The following is a 17,079-nucleotide window of genomic DNA, read 5'->3' as shown; positions in this document are numbered from 1 at the left end:
AAATGGTACCCATGTAAGTTGCTTTAAATAAAAGTGTCAATCAAGTTAATTAAACATGTTATTCTTAATAACGGACACATTTAACCTTGACAACTTACTGTGCAGTCAACAGCAGGTCATAGCTGGATTAAACAAAACAATTAACTTGAAAAGATTAGTACATTTGGTAACTTTGGATCCTGTAAAAACTCTTACAGACAAATGCAATTCAATATTATTGTCAAAATATCACCTTGAATCCCATGGGATTGTGAATCAGAAGGAGATCCAAGTAGTCAACTCTTAGGTCACTCAAGGTCTTATTTAAGTTTGCCTTTGCCCTCTCCTTTTCGTGGTTGGTAGACCAGATCTGTGGAGATATGGTGATACAATTTTGTACAGTAAACATAGTGGGTATAAAAATGTGAATTTCTGCTAATTGCATGTTTGTTCTGTATGGACTTCACCATACAGTATTCATAAATCAGTTAACACAGATTCAAATTTAGCTATAGTTTGGAAGAAAGCTGATATATATACGGTGTATTTACACATACAGACATGCACTCTTACATAAGGGGAATAAAACAGGGCCTATTAAACAAACTGTACAAATCATTGCTACTGTACACCTTTAAGACTTTTCTCCATCTTAACTCCATCTTTAATTAAGCCTAACCTGAATCTAATTAACACAGTGCAAGCAGGCAATGCATTCCCATGGTCAGATTACCACACGGGCAAGTGGGGCAACTGCCAAGGGGCCTCCGAACACCAGGGGCCCCCGACCACAGTTTTATATGTATTTGTGCCGCGCCGAAATAAATTATAATGAGAAACCATATTTACTAGCACATATCGTGATGAAGAATACAATAATAATAGTAACTAGAAGTTGCATGCAACTTTTAAGGCTTCCATGCTGTATCAGTAGGTTTCAGATTTTAGCACGCATTTGTAGTTTAAATGCATGTGTTATGAAATGTGTTATTTTCAATTTCAAATCCAATGTAGTATACATTTGCGGTTTTCATTTTTTTGTAATTTGTAGTGCATATTTCAGTGTCACTGGACTATAATATTAATTTCTTGCTTGCATGCATCAATTATGAATGGCTCCATTGTATTGTTCACTTAATTCCAGCATATATGTGTAGATTTCATTATTGTGTCATTCAAGATGCAGAATGCAATTTACAGGTTTGGCCCCATGCTGGTTTGTGCCCTATCAACTTGGCTTAATCAACTTTGACAGATGTTTTTGCTAGTGTTAATCACTGAAAATGTAAGTGCCTTAGGCTTGACGTTCTGTAGCTATTCACTGCTGGATGTGACATGGCCTTAAGCATCGTGGCCACCATGCCTTGTCACCATTGGTGACAAAACTTACGACAATCAAGCACAACATTGTAATGTATTATTGTACCAAGTTTGGTGAGTTTTTGAATATGGCTCATGGGTTTTTTCAGGGGTAAAAATTCAAGTGTTTATAAATACGCGCATTTTACATACATGTACAGTCATTTGCTTGTGGCTGCCATGTTTTTGCACGCAGTCACTTGCCTCTTGCACATTTAATAGATTGCAATATCTATGTAATACATGCACAGTTTCAGGGCACTGGGCTTTATTGTTCCGGAGCAGTAGCTGTTACATCATTATGAAGTCTTGATTTACTAACAGTATCATTTCTGAGCCCTATATCCCAAGTGTTGCCATTCCATGTCCCTTTTGACTAGTGCCTGTGTATTTTGACCCTTGATTCTTGGATTTCCCTCTTGGAACTGTTTGCCTGATCGCCTGACCCTTTTACTGCCTTTTTGACTACTCTCCTGCCTTCCCTCCATTGTTCCTGTTGCCGGCTCTTGACCCCTTGTTTGCCGGACCTCTCTATACAGCTCTGCGCCTGGGTTCACCTCTCCTGTGCTAGGCCAGTGTGGTGGAAGAAAGTTTTGGAGTCGGGAGCTCTAGTCAGAATTTATTATGTGCACGGGAAGAACAGCGCAACACAAAACCCAAAGGATTTTAGGCAAGCATGACACTGTTCCCCAAAAGTTTTAAGACAGAACAAAGCTTTTATACCACCTCTGCGACATACGCCCAAGGGACATTTTACAAACAGTGTCTGAATGGTCATTTCTGATAACTAGCAATGATTTCATATTGGACACACTGGTGTATTGCTCGTATTGAGCGGAGATTGTCCTGCACCAACAGGAGAAGTCTGCACGCCACACGATGTAGTCTGGGGGAGCGCAGGCCCCCCTGGTGGTTGATGTAGCCCACCACCGACGTGTTGTCTGTCTGAACCAGGACATGACTGTCTGTCAGAACATGGCAAAAGTGGTGCAGCGCCAGCCACACTGCTTGTAGCTCCTGTACGTTGATGTGAGCGGACGACGAGAGACTGCTCCATATCCCTCTGACTCCCATCCCGTTCCAGACAGCGCCCCATCCTGACTTCCCATCTGTACGGGTGTTACGACCCCGCACTTGTGCAGTCTGTGCGGTGTCATTGTTTTCTTGTTGGCACTAAGTGTGTTGTCTGTGCTGTCTAGAGCTTTGTGCGTCTGCTATTGTTATAGCTGCGGGTTTCATGTGTATTGTTGGTGTGTATCTTATCTGTGTCAATCCCACTGTCACCCATCCCTGTAGTCAGCCTGGGGACGGAGAGGTAGGTAGGTAAGATGCCCCAGGGCTTACATATTCATCACGCAGGATTGGGTTTTGTTGAAATACACCAGGTTAGTCCATCACAGGGTGCCGCAGTGTGTATTTTTGGGCTAGACTAGGTGGGTTCTGCCGTAAGGGCTTAAATAGGTTGGGGTTTTGTTTATTTCTTTGATTTGGCACCCGTGTGTTCGTCCTCCCTTCGGATCTGTGCAATTGTTCATTATTGTGTTTTATCTTGGGTAATTGTTATGCCTCGGATCCTGGGTGCAGGCTTGCCATTGGTCGAGTCCGGTCGGTCTGTTAGGGAGTGGGGATGACGGCCGCGTCCCTTCAGGGACACTAATGTGGCTTCGCAGGGGACTCCAGCCAGAGAGCCTATTCTTACCCCTCGCCTGCAGCTGGCTTCTGCGGAGTTGTTCAGGCTGCGGGTCACTGGTCTGTTGTGGCCTTGGAGGAGGCTTCGCTAGTCTCGGCTACTACCTGTTGGGCTGCTGGTAGCTCCACTGGCGCTGATGTGGCTGCCTCCTAACCTGCTGGAGATCCGCATATTTCAAAGCTGTCTCCTTAGCCTTAGCTGACCGCTCAATCGAGAGGTCTACCGTCTCACCAGACATCTGGCCAGGGGTGATAGGAGCATCGAGAAGCACCGCCTTCTCCGTGTCCTGGAGCTTGGCCTGTGTGAGCCAGAGATGGCGTCGGGCTGTTACCATGGCTGCGAGGGATCTCCCCATGGCTTTCCCTCCCTCATGCAGCAAATTTGTCATATATGCCGACACAAGCTCCAGCTCCTCCACATCTCCTGCAGAGTGTCGCTCCCTCATTCGTCCTGCACGGTGTCCCATGTAGAGGACTTGGATGGCCTGTGCATTGGCTGCCCGGACCACTGAAGTTTCAGCGGAGTAAGCTTTTTTGAGCATAGCGTCGGTGGTCCTGCAGTGTTTGTTAGGACAAAAGGGTTCTTTGCCAAACAATGCATTAGCCTGTAGCAGTCTCACCACTGAGTCTCCTATTGGTGGGGAAGGATCCCAGGCCCTTCTGGTCCGCCCCTGCCATTGTGCACATCGCGTCTGCCTGCCTGGAAGTCACAGGAGCAGATGCTGTCCAGTTCCAGGTGGACTGGACAATACCCACATAATCCTCAAAGAGGGTCTAGAAGCCTACTTCTCGGTACCTCCTCCTGAGGGGACCAGGGAATCTCCACTGCCTCTGCTGCATGCCTTATCAGTGCTTTGAACTCTGCGCTCCGGCCTGTGAATTGTTCAGATACTGAACTTGCCTCCTCGGTCTCCCCAGTGTAGGATGGGGGATCCGAGATGTTGGAGCGAGAAGCTGCGTGGGAGAGCATCTCCTCATGTGGTGGCAGTAGCTGGGGGGGGAGCAAGGTCTACTCTCCTGACAGCATCCGCGCCCAAATGTTGTTCAGCATGCGCTGCTGACTGGCCAAAGTCTCCGTCACTTCCCCAAATCGGCGGATCATAGTGCTCTTCAACTCCTCCTCTTCCTCTCTCCAGGAGGGAGGTGCCCCTTGCCTTCTAGGGGGAGGGGACCGGCGTGGGGAGGCCCTGGATGAAGATGATCACTGTCTGGCTTGTCGTCAGTCACTCGCTGGGGGACCTTCGTGAGGCTGAACCTGCAGAAGAGCGACGGGTAGAGCTTCCACTGTGATGGCTACTTGAGGCTCTTGAAGACAGCAGGAAGTTCCTGGCCCTCTTGCGGTGCGTAGCCTCCCGTGAAGGCAGTACAATGCTCGCAGCCTCCTTCGCCTGTTAGTGCTTGTTGGGCGTGTTCAGCACCCAGGCATCAGACACAGAGATTATGCCCATCATCAAAGGGGAGGTGCTCTGGTATCCGGAGCACTGATGAAATGCCCCTTTAAGCTTCAACCTGGACTGCAAGAGGTCTGTCCTGATGTCCTCCTCGTCCAGACCTTCAATATAGAAGGACAGTTCCTGGGGTAGGAGGACTTCACCGAAGCCCTCGAAGTTGTCTAATTGAACGTCATCTTTGACGGGTTGTCTTGGCACCTCGATATCAATCGATAGTTGTCGACGTCGAGATGTCGACAGGATCGTCGATGAAAGGTTGAAAGTCGACGATGTTGAGAGGTCGACAGAAGTGAGAGGTCCACAGAGTTGGATGAGGTCGACAGCTGTGGTTGAGGGGTTGACAGCGGCAGTTGAGGTCAACGAGAGATGGTCGAGAGGTTGACAGTGGTGGTCGAGGTCGACGCATTTGGTCGAGAGTTTGACAGCCTGGTCAAGAGGTCAACAGATGTTGATGTTGAGGGAGGTTGGTCGTCTTGATCTCGATGTACCAAACCGTTTAGACTCCCGCCGGCAGAGATCGAGTCAATGTGGGGATTTCCCCGACCGGGAGATGGGAAGAGAAGTTGGCAGGACGGGAGAAGTTGGCAGGACGGCCAGCTGACCGAAACTGCAGGAGGCTGCATTGCTTTCTCACTCCTTCTCATTCCTTCACTCGAATCTGTAGGAAAAAATGGTACGAGAAGTAATGATCTCAATAGAGGGACCGAAGTCGGCCACGAGTGAGACTCCTGCTGTACACTTACCTCCGAAGAGAAGCAAAGCTCCAAGAGTAGTAGCTGATAAAACTCAGAAGAGCGCAAGTGGATAGTTATCTAGATAATCCAACTCTGAAGAGCAGGAGAGCACACTTCTCCGACTTAATACGCACACAAGCTAATCGAAACTAAAAGCAGTATCACTGGCAAGGTCAAAGAAGAAATGGCAGGCAACTGCAGTCAGGAGTAGACTTTTCACAGATGCCGGGGGCGGGTCTTCCTCCTGCCAGCAGTGCCCCTATTGGGCAGCTTTGGTACATGTTTTCACTGATTGGCAGGTCGGAAGGCTCTTCCCATTTGGTAAGGTCTTTCAATTTGCAAGGGAACGAAGTATTTCCTTAGTGGGTGTGACAGATGCTTACGCCCACGTCTGGCACCAGATAGTTAAGCATTGAGAAAACGCTTCCAGACACTTATGCCAGTGCATCCTAGAAGTTGTCGTGTGTTGTTCTGGCGTGTTATTGTTGCAGCGGTTGTTCAGTGCTAATATACTTATGTATAGCAGAATTTATTTTAGAATAATTTATAGCAGCAATGTGTTTTGTTAGTATACGCTACATACATTTAATTTGCTTGTATATTTTATGTAAAGGTAAAGCCATAGTTTTTATTTAATATATAAGCTTTGGAGGGGGTTTTCCTGTTGGGTTGTAGAGGGAAGAGCCAAGATAGCGAAGTAGTGGAATGCTGGACTGTATCAAGAGATTGTATACAAATACCACATTCCTGTTTAAATAAAACCCCACTCAACTGAGTTACGTTGATTCAGAGTTCTTTATTCATTAACCACACTTACATACACCAGCCCTGGTCAAATACCATTACATATTTGTATTTCTGTATTTTTAGTTACATCAAATTCCGTTTCAATGTTGTATTTGAAAAATTACTAATTTACTGTATTTGAAAATACTTTTTAAAAGTATTGATATGTATTTGCAATACTTAAGTATTTTCACTAGTATTTAATATTCTCCATTTTCAATAATTTGTATTTGAATCAATGCGATGTATTTGAAAATATAAATCGTATTTGTACATCACAACATTAACACAATATAAGAAGATTAAAGATGTAATGTGTGAGTGGGAGGAAAATATTGGTCTGTCCCAAGTCTAAATTGGTCACTTTTCAGACGAGTTAATGCATGCACTGTTGGGAAAATATGTACCTTGCACACATAATACATATAGTCAGTGCCAATATCATGAAACTGTTAAAAGTTTAACTACAACACAATTGTGGGAATAACATGACATCGAAGTTTAGAGACTGCAATTCAACAATTACTTTAAATCAGAGTCGTGATGTGTTGGCACTGTTAGACCATATTTGTTGTTGAGCTGAGTTGTTGTGATGAATACATGATTTGTATTTGAATACAACCCATAAATTGAACACATTTTAAACACAGACTATAAAATAGTTGTGGAAATACATTCAACTAGTAATTGTGAAACAGGATACAATGCATCATTTTTTAAATAATTTGAAGAAATTGGAAATACAGAAAAAATATATTTGACCCAGGTCTGACACACACACTCATATATAACTAGCAGAGGCGGAGTTGGGGAGATGGGGCCCCATAAGGCATCTGTGTCTAGGGGCCCAGAATTTGTTAATCCAGCCCTGTGCATACAGATTCTGTTTGGTATTACAAGCTTTATACTAGTCTAAGATTGTAGAAAGCAGTATAATTTTTTTTTTTTTTTTTAAATCAGTACCTTATTAGTTTCTCATTTAAGTGGCTTATGGTTGCTGTAAAGTGCACCTTAGTACAGTTTTGATACCAGAGCTTTGGAGAAGCAATGCGAAGAACTTAAAACCAATGCATGTATTTAACTTGCCACATTCGGTGTATTGCAAAAATATTAATGCGTGTAAAATAAACTAGCTGTATTAATAGCAAGACTATGAACATACAATGCAGTGTATTTGGATGCGTCACTAATTTACAAATAAAACAAAACATATTTGTTTAAACATCCCAGCAGGCACTACATTATTACATTATACATTACATTATAAGTTTACATCTTGTTGTCCCAAACCACTACATTTATCAACATGATTGCATTGACTATTCCTAGTTTATTTGGCAATATCAATCCAACATGTATGTCCCACATTTAAAGTGTCCAATTTTCACTTTTCATTGGACCTAGGAATCCTTTATCCATACTTCAGTGCTTATGTGATGACAAAGCCCAGATCCTTTGAAAGCATCCCCAGATTGTATGTCTTATGAGTTTAAGATGTTAGGAGAATGAAGCTATGGAGCATTATAAGGGTCAAAATTAAATCTTGAATTCTTAAAATAATTCATAAATTAATTCAGTAATGTATTTTGCCATATCCAAGTGATCTTTCAATTTCATTTGGCAAACAAACATTTTAAAGGTTGTCAATCATCTGAGGGGGCAGGTTTTGACCTTCAGGAGGCACCAGTTTTGAGCCAATCACACATAGGAGGGCAGGTTTGATTGATGGTGTAATTGTGAAGCGGTGCTTGCTGTGGTGGTGGGGAGGGACCATTAGTTTTGAGAATATTTAATTTCAGACATTCAGCATATATAATTTGGATATTTGATATAAATGTAATTTCAATGTTAAAAGTTTTGGCTGGCGAGATATGTAGCCTACTCACACATTAATTCATAAAACCCACTTGCAAAGAAACTCGTATCCACATGAGTGCACAGATTCTTGAAGTGGATTTGTAATGACTAAAAATATGCCACAGTGGGTTTTATGAATATCTGTTGTTGTTTAATAGGTTTTAACTTTTTTTGATCATTCGTACCCATCCCAATACCATGAAATGTATGTTCTTTTGGAGTCATAGTCTTATATGATTACAGATCTTTAACACGTATACCGGTACTTATATTTTTGACAGCAATTTTAAATAATAAACAAACTGCACCTTAACAGTTACTCTGACTTTTATCCATCTGTTGCAAGATAAATATTTGCATTTATATATTGTGGTGTATGCCGGAGATTTGGATTGTATGTGTTCGTTTGGCATATGTACAGGATGGCATCATACTACTCTGTAAGATGTTCTACTTTGTTATTCTGTAATGTTAAGTTAATTTATGTTTATTTCTTTGTTAGTTTTGCATTTCAAAGAACTTGTGTTTACAATATTTATTTTTACAATTACACAGTTTACAATTACAGTTTTTTTTCTACGGTTAGTTCTCATCACTCAAAACCACCCATGGGCATGTAACCATATCTATTTACTCATACACAAACACAGTAGGCTTGTTTGCATTACTTTTGATACACTTAATGTCACATGGTAAATGTGACAACAAATTAGTCACTCCTTCAAACACAATGAAACAGTGAAATATAAATAGATTGGATGTGCTTGTCATGTAGAAAATTATAGCCTGTACTTTGCAATATAAATTAAAGGTGCAGCTGGTCATAAACAAAACAACAAATCCAACAAATATATAATTCACCAATGTATTTATGAGGCTTTACCTTACTGACAAGGAAGAGGTCCTCTCGCTTTACAACCCCTGCCTTGATCTTCTCCTGTATGGCTTCTCCCACTTCATTCTCATTCTCATATAGAAGAGCGCAATCCATGTGGCGGTATCCAATGTCGATGGCCACCTTGACCGCTTCAGTTACTTTGCCAAGAGGAGACTAGCAAATAATAATAATAATAATAATAATAATAATAATAAATAATAATAAATATTATTATTATTAATTTACTTATTTATTTCTTGCTTTCTTAGCAGATGCCATTATCCAGGGCATCATACAAAATACGAGCATTACAAAAGTGCAATACAGTATAAAATTAGATCAAAACAATACAATTTCAAAAGTGCAAAAGTTAAATATACAGTTCATACAAGTCCTACATCCTACATTGTGAGCTAAAGATTGCAGAGAGATTTGTGAATCATAGTTTGAGCTAAGGGAAGGGAACATAATAATAATAATAATAAATTGAACTTCATTGAAAAATTTGAGGAATCTTGCCAGTGCAAAAATAAATAAATAAATAATTGCTAAAAAGTTATAACTCTGAAATGACTGCTTATAAACAGAACTTAGGATGTATGCAACTTGTGGTATTGCTTTTAAAATACAGCACAGAAAGTAACATGGCTAAGGAGAATAACAGCCTATTTTATGTTTGAGAAAACAGCATTATTATTATTATATGCCTATTTGTTCAAAGTCCATGTCTACACAGCCCTACAGCTTCAAGCTGCATAGTTTATTTTGTATTTTGCATTAATTCAATTTTGCAATGATTTTTATTAGGCTAAACATTGTCAGAATTACCTTTTATACTGCAGCTTTCCATAATTTAATTGTTTCTCTAACATATATTTATCCTATATATTTAACACAAATCTGATAGAATAAATAAATAAACAAACAAACAAACATTTAAGGCAAAGGCTGTAAGTAATTCTTAATTTTACCTTTATATTGCACGTGGTTAGAAAAGTCTAGGGGAAATGTTTGCAGATTAATCTTGCAATTAATCTCGAGAACATACTTATTTTCTAGAACCATTACATAACATCCAGCCATTGCATGCAGTCCAGCCGAGACCGTCCTCTTAAATCTGAATACATGTAGTCACAATATATGTGATATTGCCAATCTAACATTAAACAGCCACTTAAATTACAAAAGTGTACTAACAGAATAATGGGGAAATTTGATTAGATGAAATGCTAGCATGCAAAACCCAAATACAAAAAAATACTGCATCAATTTTATCACAGACCAGCACTATTCAGTTTCAGAAGCTTAAAAAACCAAACAATTTTAAACAGTTTCAAATTTAATATCCCCTACCTTCCATGTTCCGAGACCCACAAGTGGCATTTTTGCGCCAGTATTTAGCAATACGTAAGTTGACATGGTAAATTATATGTCAAAATTGAAGTTTAGACTGCCTGCGGTGTTCTTCTAACTTTTATGGCAACCTTTCTTAAATACACACTAGCTGGCTATGCACAAAGCTTAAAATTACAACAGGGGTGGATTTGATTGGTAGCTAAAACTAAACAGGAAAAGAGATCAAGAAAAAAATGTTAAAGTAAACATGTGCCCCACGCCCTGTAACACAGCCTACTTGTACATTGCACAAACCAACTAACAGACGTTGCAATTTTAAAGGTTTGTAGTAAAGTAGTGGGGCTTCATATCTATTGAAATTTGGATTGTCAGCTTACTTACTTTACTGAATACAATAATTAATCACACCATTAATAAGACGACTCTGAAAATCCTGTAATTATTTTTTAAAAGCAGATTTATAGTGTGAAAACCTGCAGGGGCATATTTTTATTTGATGTATCAAGGCTGTAAAAATTCACAAGTAACAATATATAACTATATATTGACAGCACAGCACAGCACAGCACAGCACAGCACAGCACAGCACAGCACAGATCAAAAGCATTGTACGAGTGACTTTTTTATATGCAAAATCCTGTATCCATGATTAAAAAAAAAATCTATAGATTTGTTCTTTAGGCATAAACATTGTACATTATTGTAAGATATATTGCACTAAAAAGCTATTTATATCAGAATAAACTTTATAGTGCTAACATTTTGTGTAATTCATGCAATTATTATTCCCTTGATTCTCTCTCTGCCCTCTCACCTCGTTTGTCCTGCCCATCCCTCCCTTCCTCAGCCCTGGATCACCTCCATTGTTTCTCCCCTCAGGTAGATATAATCTGCATTCTGCCGACAGAAATGGAAGAGGTTCAAACTCCCTGCAACCCTTGACCTCAACTACTCTCTTCGGTCTACATTCTCTTCCTCACTCACTTTAGCCAATAACTTTCAATCACGCATTAATCCTGTGTGAATAACCCACACAAACTCTTCTCCTCCCTCTTTGCTGTCCCAGGGGTGGACTGGGACCAAAAACTGTCCCAGGAAGTTTGGCTCCACCGGCCCATATTTATGTCAGTGCAAGCATCCCTGTCATGATGAAATACTGGTTTTGCATTGTTAGGGTAAAACCTATTTGACTTAATAATTGGAGCAAGGGGCAATTTCAACATACTGTCATGACAAAGAATGCAGTCACTCATCCTGGCTGTTACTTTCTTTCAAAGTTGAAGGTGGCGAGTTGTGAGGCCCATCTCTGCTCCAATGCCCCCAGCTTTGCAGTTTGTAGGTGGCTGAAAGTGTTATTATCACTATATACTGTTCATTGATTGAATAGCAAATACTCTCAGATTTTTTTTGAGACTGCCCACTTCAGTGTTAAAAATTTCAATTTCATGGAACTATAGTTATCCATGTTGCACTCAGACCGCCTCAGACCCCTGATAACAAAAGCAATGGGCTACATCTTTCCCTCATGCTCTAGGGAGAGAATAGCACCAAGCATATTATGACTTGCATCAGTCTCCAACACAAAATTATTTTTAAAATCAGTATAGACCAGAACAGGCACTGTTATTAACTTGGTTTTAAGAGCCTGAAACGTCTGTTCACATACCTCAGTCCATGTTCCCCAAAGAGCTGTTTAGGTCCCCTCTAACCTTTCTGGTCACGAGTCACTTCTGCCACTAGATGATGTAACGGGCAACCAGTTTGTCAAAACCTTCCACAAAACGCAGTAGCTGATAAAACCCAGAAAAGAAAGATCGAGGCTCCTGTATGTTCTAGAGTGGTCTCCAATCAGCCTCTGAAGAAAGCTTCTCTGGATATGTAGACACTCCCTCTGCAGAAACAAATTGTGCGATCTTGAGTTTATTGTTGACGGGTCTCGATCCTTGTTTCGCATTTGTGCCATTTTGTTGTTCATCTCAGGATGTCTACACAGACCAGCGGTGAAGTCACCTACCTCAGCTCAGCTAAGTAGTGGTTGTTTTAGCTTGTTTCATTGTTATCTATCTATCTATCTATCTATATTATATATATATATATATATATATATATATATATATATATGTATATATTGCACCTGTACTGTAGTATGGCAGCTACTACTTGTTTGTTAGTTACTTAACACATTTTGACCATATCTTGATGCAGTTTCTGTAATCAGAAATGGTTACAGTGCATACTATCGTTATAATTAATTATTCTTTAGCAAATGAACTTATCCAGGGTGACTTACAAAACATAAGTTATAAAAGTGCAATACAGTCAGAATTACAGGTTCAAAATTACATAAGTGCATAAGAAAATATACAGTTAATACAAGTCCTATATCCTAGATACATGCACTAGAATTGCAGACAAGATGTGAAGTCATAGTTAATAGCTCAGGGGAAGAGGACATGGGGGCAATCAACATAAATAACACGAGTACTAGCAATGTAAAAGCACGTTTTATGATAAGAACTAGGAATAAAGTGCAATTTAACAGGATAGCTGAACCACACAGGGGCATAACAACTAACACCCCATTTCCACTGGCCATGTTTAGGTGCACCTCCGCATGGCCAGGCTGTAACCATACACCTAAACTTTGCTGCCTGCAAACAAAAATGTTCAATGATAAATAGTTGGAATAACAAAGTGATCACAACAACCAAATACCTTAAATTTAAGTTTAGGTATACATTTGCATATTATTCTCCCCTTAGTTGAGCTCAACATAACCTGAAAAACATGTGTGCAAGCAGGCACAAAATAGAAGGAAAAAAAAGAGGGTGTAGATCAGAACCTCAGCCCCACGTTGGGCGCCATTTTATGTAATGGTTCCACTCGGTTTGGCGCCAGTTGTGGAAAGAGCACACCAGAAAAAAATAAAATAAAAGATCGACCAAAAAATAAATAAGTAAAGAGGACAGCTAACTTGTGGAACGTCACCAGGGCACAGGTAGTAAGAGCACTAACATAGAAAGTAAAGATAGAGAATAAAGATCACATAACCTGGACCTGTGCCAGCTAGCCTGAGCATAAGATCCACAGGGTCAATGTCCACAATGATCCACACCATGCACTGTATAACAAACAATTAATTAAGTGAAACAAAAAGCACTAATGCAATAAATACAATATCCAAGAATCCAAATCCTAACAAAAAATGTCCCAGTCAAAACAAACAAAAATGTTCAATGATAACAAAGTGATCACAACAACCAAATACCTTAAATTTCAGTTTAGGTATACATTTTCATATTATTCTCCCCTTAGTTGAGCATAACCTGAAATACCCATACAAAAGATTAACAAACTAAAAAAGGCAGCAACAAAAAACAAAGGATAGTTGTCAGACAAGACATACAAAATTGGAAAATATGAAGAAAATGAAACCAGATTACACAGAAGAAAGTACTGAAAATGATGGGGGAAAAAAAAAACTAGTTAAGCTTCTGGGGTATAGTAATAAGGAAAGTAGCTGGACTCCAAAGAATACAAACAAAATAACAAAGGAAAACCCGTTGCAAACAAGTTAGAAAGTAGAATATGCACTGTAAAAAGAAACAAGGAAGACGAAAATAAATAGAAAACAGCAAAAGAGCCCAGCTTGCCCAAAACTAACCGATAGCAATAATAACTAGACTATAAACCAAGCAAGAATAGAAACGAAGGTATAGAAAAATAGCAATAACCATAATAACCGCCATTGATAAACGCTAATGACAATGGAGTGCCAGGACTGGTAGAGGCAGTCAGGGAAAACAATACAAAAAGAAAAAAAAAATAACCAGTCACCCAACTGCAGCAGGAGCCAGTCCAGAATTCCGGTCCAGACATAGACAGCACAACAGCAATCCTCTTCACAAGACTAGTAGTAATGTCCACCGCAAGCAACATACGCAATAGCACATCTCCAAGAAAAGAATGGAAAAAACACTCCCGACAAACACTGCAGCCACCTCACCTTCTTGCCTGCATGTCCATGAACTAAACAGTCCATCTGGAAAAAAAAAAAAAGTTCCCCAGTTCCCATCTCCACTTACTTCTTAGTTCCCCCTTTTCCTTTACCCCCAAGATCCTTTAAAGATTTTACGGATGATTGTTTTTAAAAAGATTTTAAAAAAACGAATCTTAATTGTTTTTAAAGATTTAGTTGTTTTTAAATCACATTGTTTAGGGTTTTTTGGTTTAAGTTTTGTTATATTCTTTTGTCAAATACATTGACCGTTTTGGGTTTAATTTAAAATGCATTGGACCTTTTTTGTTTGTTTTTTATTTTTACTTTTTTAATTGTTTCTTTATTTTGTTCAATGCATTTTCAGTTATTTTCAATGTATTTGACTCTTTTGTTGGTGAGCAGCTTTTGCTTTTATCACGTTTGTTTTGTTGTTTTGGGCACGTTTATTTTAAAGTTAATTGTTTTAGTTCTTGTTAAAATCACAAAGATTTTAAATTTTTTTAAGTGATTTTAAGGACTGATATTTTAATGATTTTAATCACAAGCATTAAAAAAAAAATTGAAATGTTATTATTTTATGAAATGTAAAATACTAAACCAAATAAACAGTATTTTCCTTTACCCCCTCTTTTTTATAGGGTTAACCCTAGAGGACAATAGCAGCATAGCAGGTACAGTTGTTTGTTAAAGGAAAAATGATTCTCCAGACTGTTACAAGCTGCCCTAGGAAGTGAATGTGAGACATGAAAGGTCAAAACGCATTGTGGGACACTCAGCATTCTGGGAGTTAAGTGTTTAAAACTGTAGGCTGAAATATCTCAAACATTAAAGTGCAATAAACTTTGGACCGAAATGTTTTTACGATATCTAACAGATAGTCTTATAGGGTGACCAGATATTCAAAAGAAGGACATACTGAAAAATATTTATAAAACAAATTACATCACTTAAAAATATGATAGTATTTGTTAGAAAATTAATTGTTAATTTTGACGTATCTTCTCCTGTTTCATCTAGTATATTTTTAGGCAGTGTGTTTTAAAAAAAAAGCCTTGTGTTTATTCTCGCTATATCATGATCGATTAACATTGACAATATAGCTTAACTTAAATAGCCTAGATATGTGTCCTTATTATTTGTCTACGGGAGAATTAAACTGCGTTGCATTATTAAATAAAGTTCTCGTGTGTTTAAATTTGTCCTGTGTAGCTACTTATATGTCACAGACTATATATGTAGTTTAAGAACAACTCATAAATGCAGCAGTACAACACTCTGGGATCCATAAGTAACTCAAACAATTTTTCACAAATTCAGTATTAGCATTTTCTTTCTGTATAACCTACATAAGCTTAATCAATGTCACAAAATAAATTAATCACACATCAGTAAACATCATGCGCAGCATCAACTTTTATTTTGTATGGAATTCCTTTAAAAAATACCTTGTCCTGACACCATAATTAAGTAGTGGTTGTATTATTAATAAAAAAAAATCAAGGTAGTAATGTATTTCTGCAGTCTGTAAAGTGTCTATACTAGGATTACCATTATTCTAGTAGTAGTATATATATAGTTACATATAGTTACCGGTCATGAGGGTTTACAAATATATTTACATGCGATTGATCACATAAAAACATGCCTCTGTTGTTAAGATTTTAATAGTTTTAAGAGAGTGTAAACGGGAAATCTAAAAACCTGGACATTTAAACTATTTTGAGAGAATTGACAAGACATCATGACATTTAATTTAAATCCAGGACAGTCTTTCATGTTTGCATGTATTTATTTCCTTACCAACTACTCAACTCAGCTGCTCATCCAGTCCCTAGTCCTCTCTCGCCTGGACTCCTGCAATTCCTTCCTGGCTTGCCTGCCTACAACTATCACCCGCCCACTCCAGCTCATCCAGAACTCTGGGGCTCTGGCCCCTAAGTGGTGGAACGACCTGCCCATTGAAGTCAAGACAGCACAGTTCCTGACCTCCTTTCGGCGATTACTCAAGACACATCTGGTCAGACTGTACTTGTAATCTAATCATTTATTATTATGTAAAATTACACTGGTTCAACCTAACATTTTGACATACCCCTTGCTTTGCATTACTAGTACTCGTATTGTTTATTTTGATTTTCCCTATGCCTCCTTTCCCTTAGCTCTTAACGATGCCTGCACTTACTAGCTTTTACTATCTAGGATGTAGAACTTGTATTGTTTATATTTGTAAATCATACAACCTTATTTTGGCAAATATTTACACAAATTCATATACCTTCCTAACTGAGAAATTTAGGATTGTGGTAAAGGACTTAAGGAGACAGCTTTGAAGTTCTGTGTTTTAAGATCCAGGCCTGTGCTCACCAAAGCACGACAGATAACACGTCCATGCTGGAGACACCCCCCAACTGACATATGGGCTGCCATGCCCGTCTCCACAGAGCCTAGCACTAGGTACTTTATATATTCCATAGACCAGGGCAACAAAACCCAAATACAAACTACATGCTGGTAACAGAAGTGTTACCCAGCTTCTTCTTAAGTTTGATAACAAACAATAATAGGTGACTTAAAACTAACTTAATCAATCAATCAATCAGTCAATATTTATTCGCAGGGTAGCCACAGAGCGCTTTACAGACTGGCAAACATACAACAAACGTAGAGCAAAATAAAATACATAAATACAATAAAATAAAATATAGACCTGTAAACATTTTACATGATCTAGAATAAAGTAAGTGAACATTTACGTAAATAAACCATTTAGACACGGAGGAGAGAAAAACATAAAAAACTCCTATGGATGGCATGTAGCAGAAAATTAATCTCTGGGGGTCCATGGCTTAGGGCCCAGGCCTAATGGTTGCCTCCCCTCCAGGCAGTATATTTATTACAGCAGCAAGGAGATCAGAAAGTTCTTTATCGGTGCTGCTGGCTGTGCTCTTCCCTCTGGAGGAGGCCTCTCGCTGGCCATCGGGGGTGGGGAGG

General features: G+C 39.2%; 1 protein-coding gene across 12 annotated transcripts in view; it reads right to left on the bottom strand.

The window, feature by feature from the left end:
• Positions 1-15,970, bottom strand: part of LOC136765022 (aldo-keto reductase family 1 member B1) — a 39,219-nt gene extending 23,249 nt beyond the window's left edge. The window contains exons 1-5 of one of the 12 annotated variants that reach the window (XM_066719489.1): positions 15,889-15,970; positions 11,755-11,979; positions 10,903-10,985; positions 8,739-8,906; positions 233-349 (exon numbers count right to left, since the gene is read on the bottom strand). In XM_066719489.1, the coding sequence (XP_066575586.1) occupies positions 233-349; positions 8,739-8,906; positions 10,903-10,920 (303 nt within the window). In that variant the 5' untranslated portion in view covers positions 10,921-10,985; positions 11,755-11,979; positions 15,889-15,970. The other 11 variants (XM_066719491.1, XM_066719488.1, XM_066719494.1 and 8 more) reach the window with 11 other exon arrangements.
• Between the last annotated feature and the right edge of the window lie 1,109 nt (positions 15,971-17,079).

The sequence above is a fragment of the Amia ocellicauda genome, chromosome 12 (assembly GCF_036373705.1).
Source record: "Amia ocellicauda isolate fAmiCal2 chromosome 12, fAmiCal2.hap1, whole genome shotgun sequence".
Lineage (NCBI taxonomy): Eukaryota > Metazoa > Chordata > Actinopteri > Amiiformes > Amiidae > Amia > Amia ocellicauda.
This window is presented reverse-complemented; position numbering and strand designations above follow the sequence as displayed.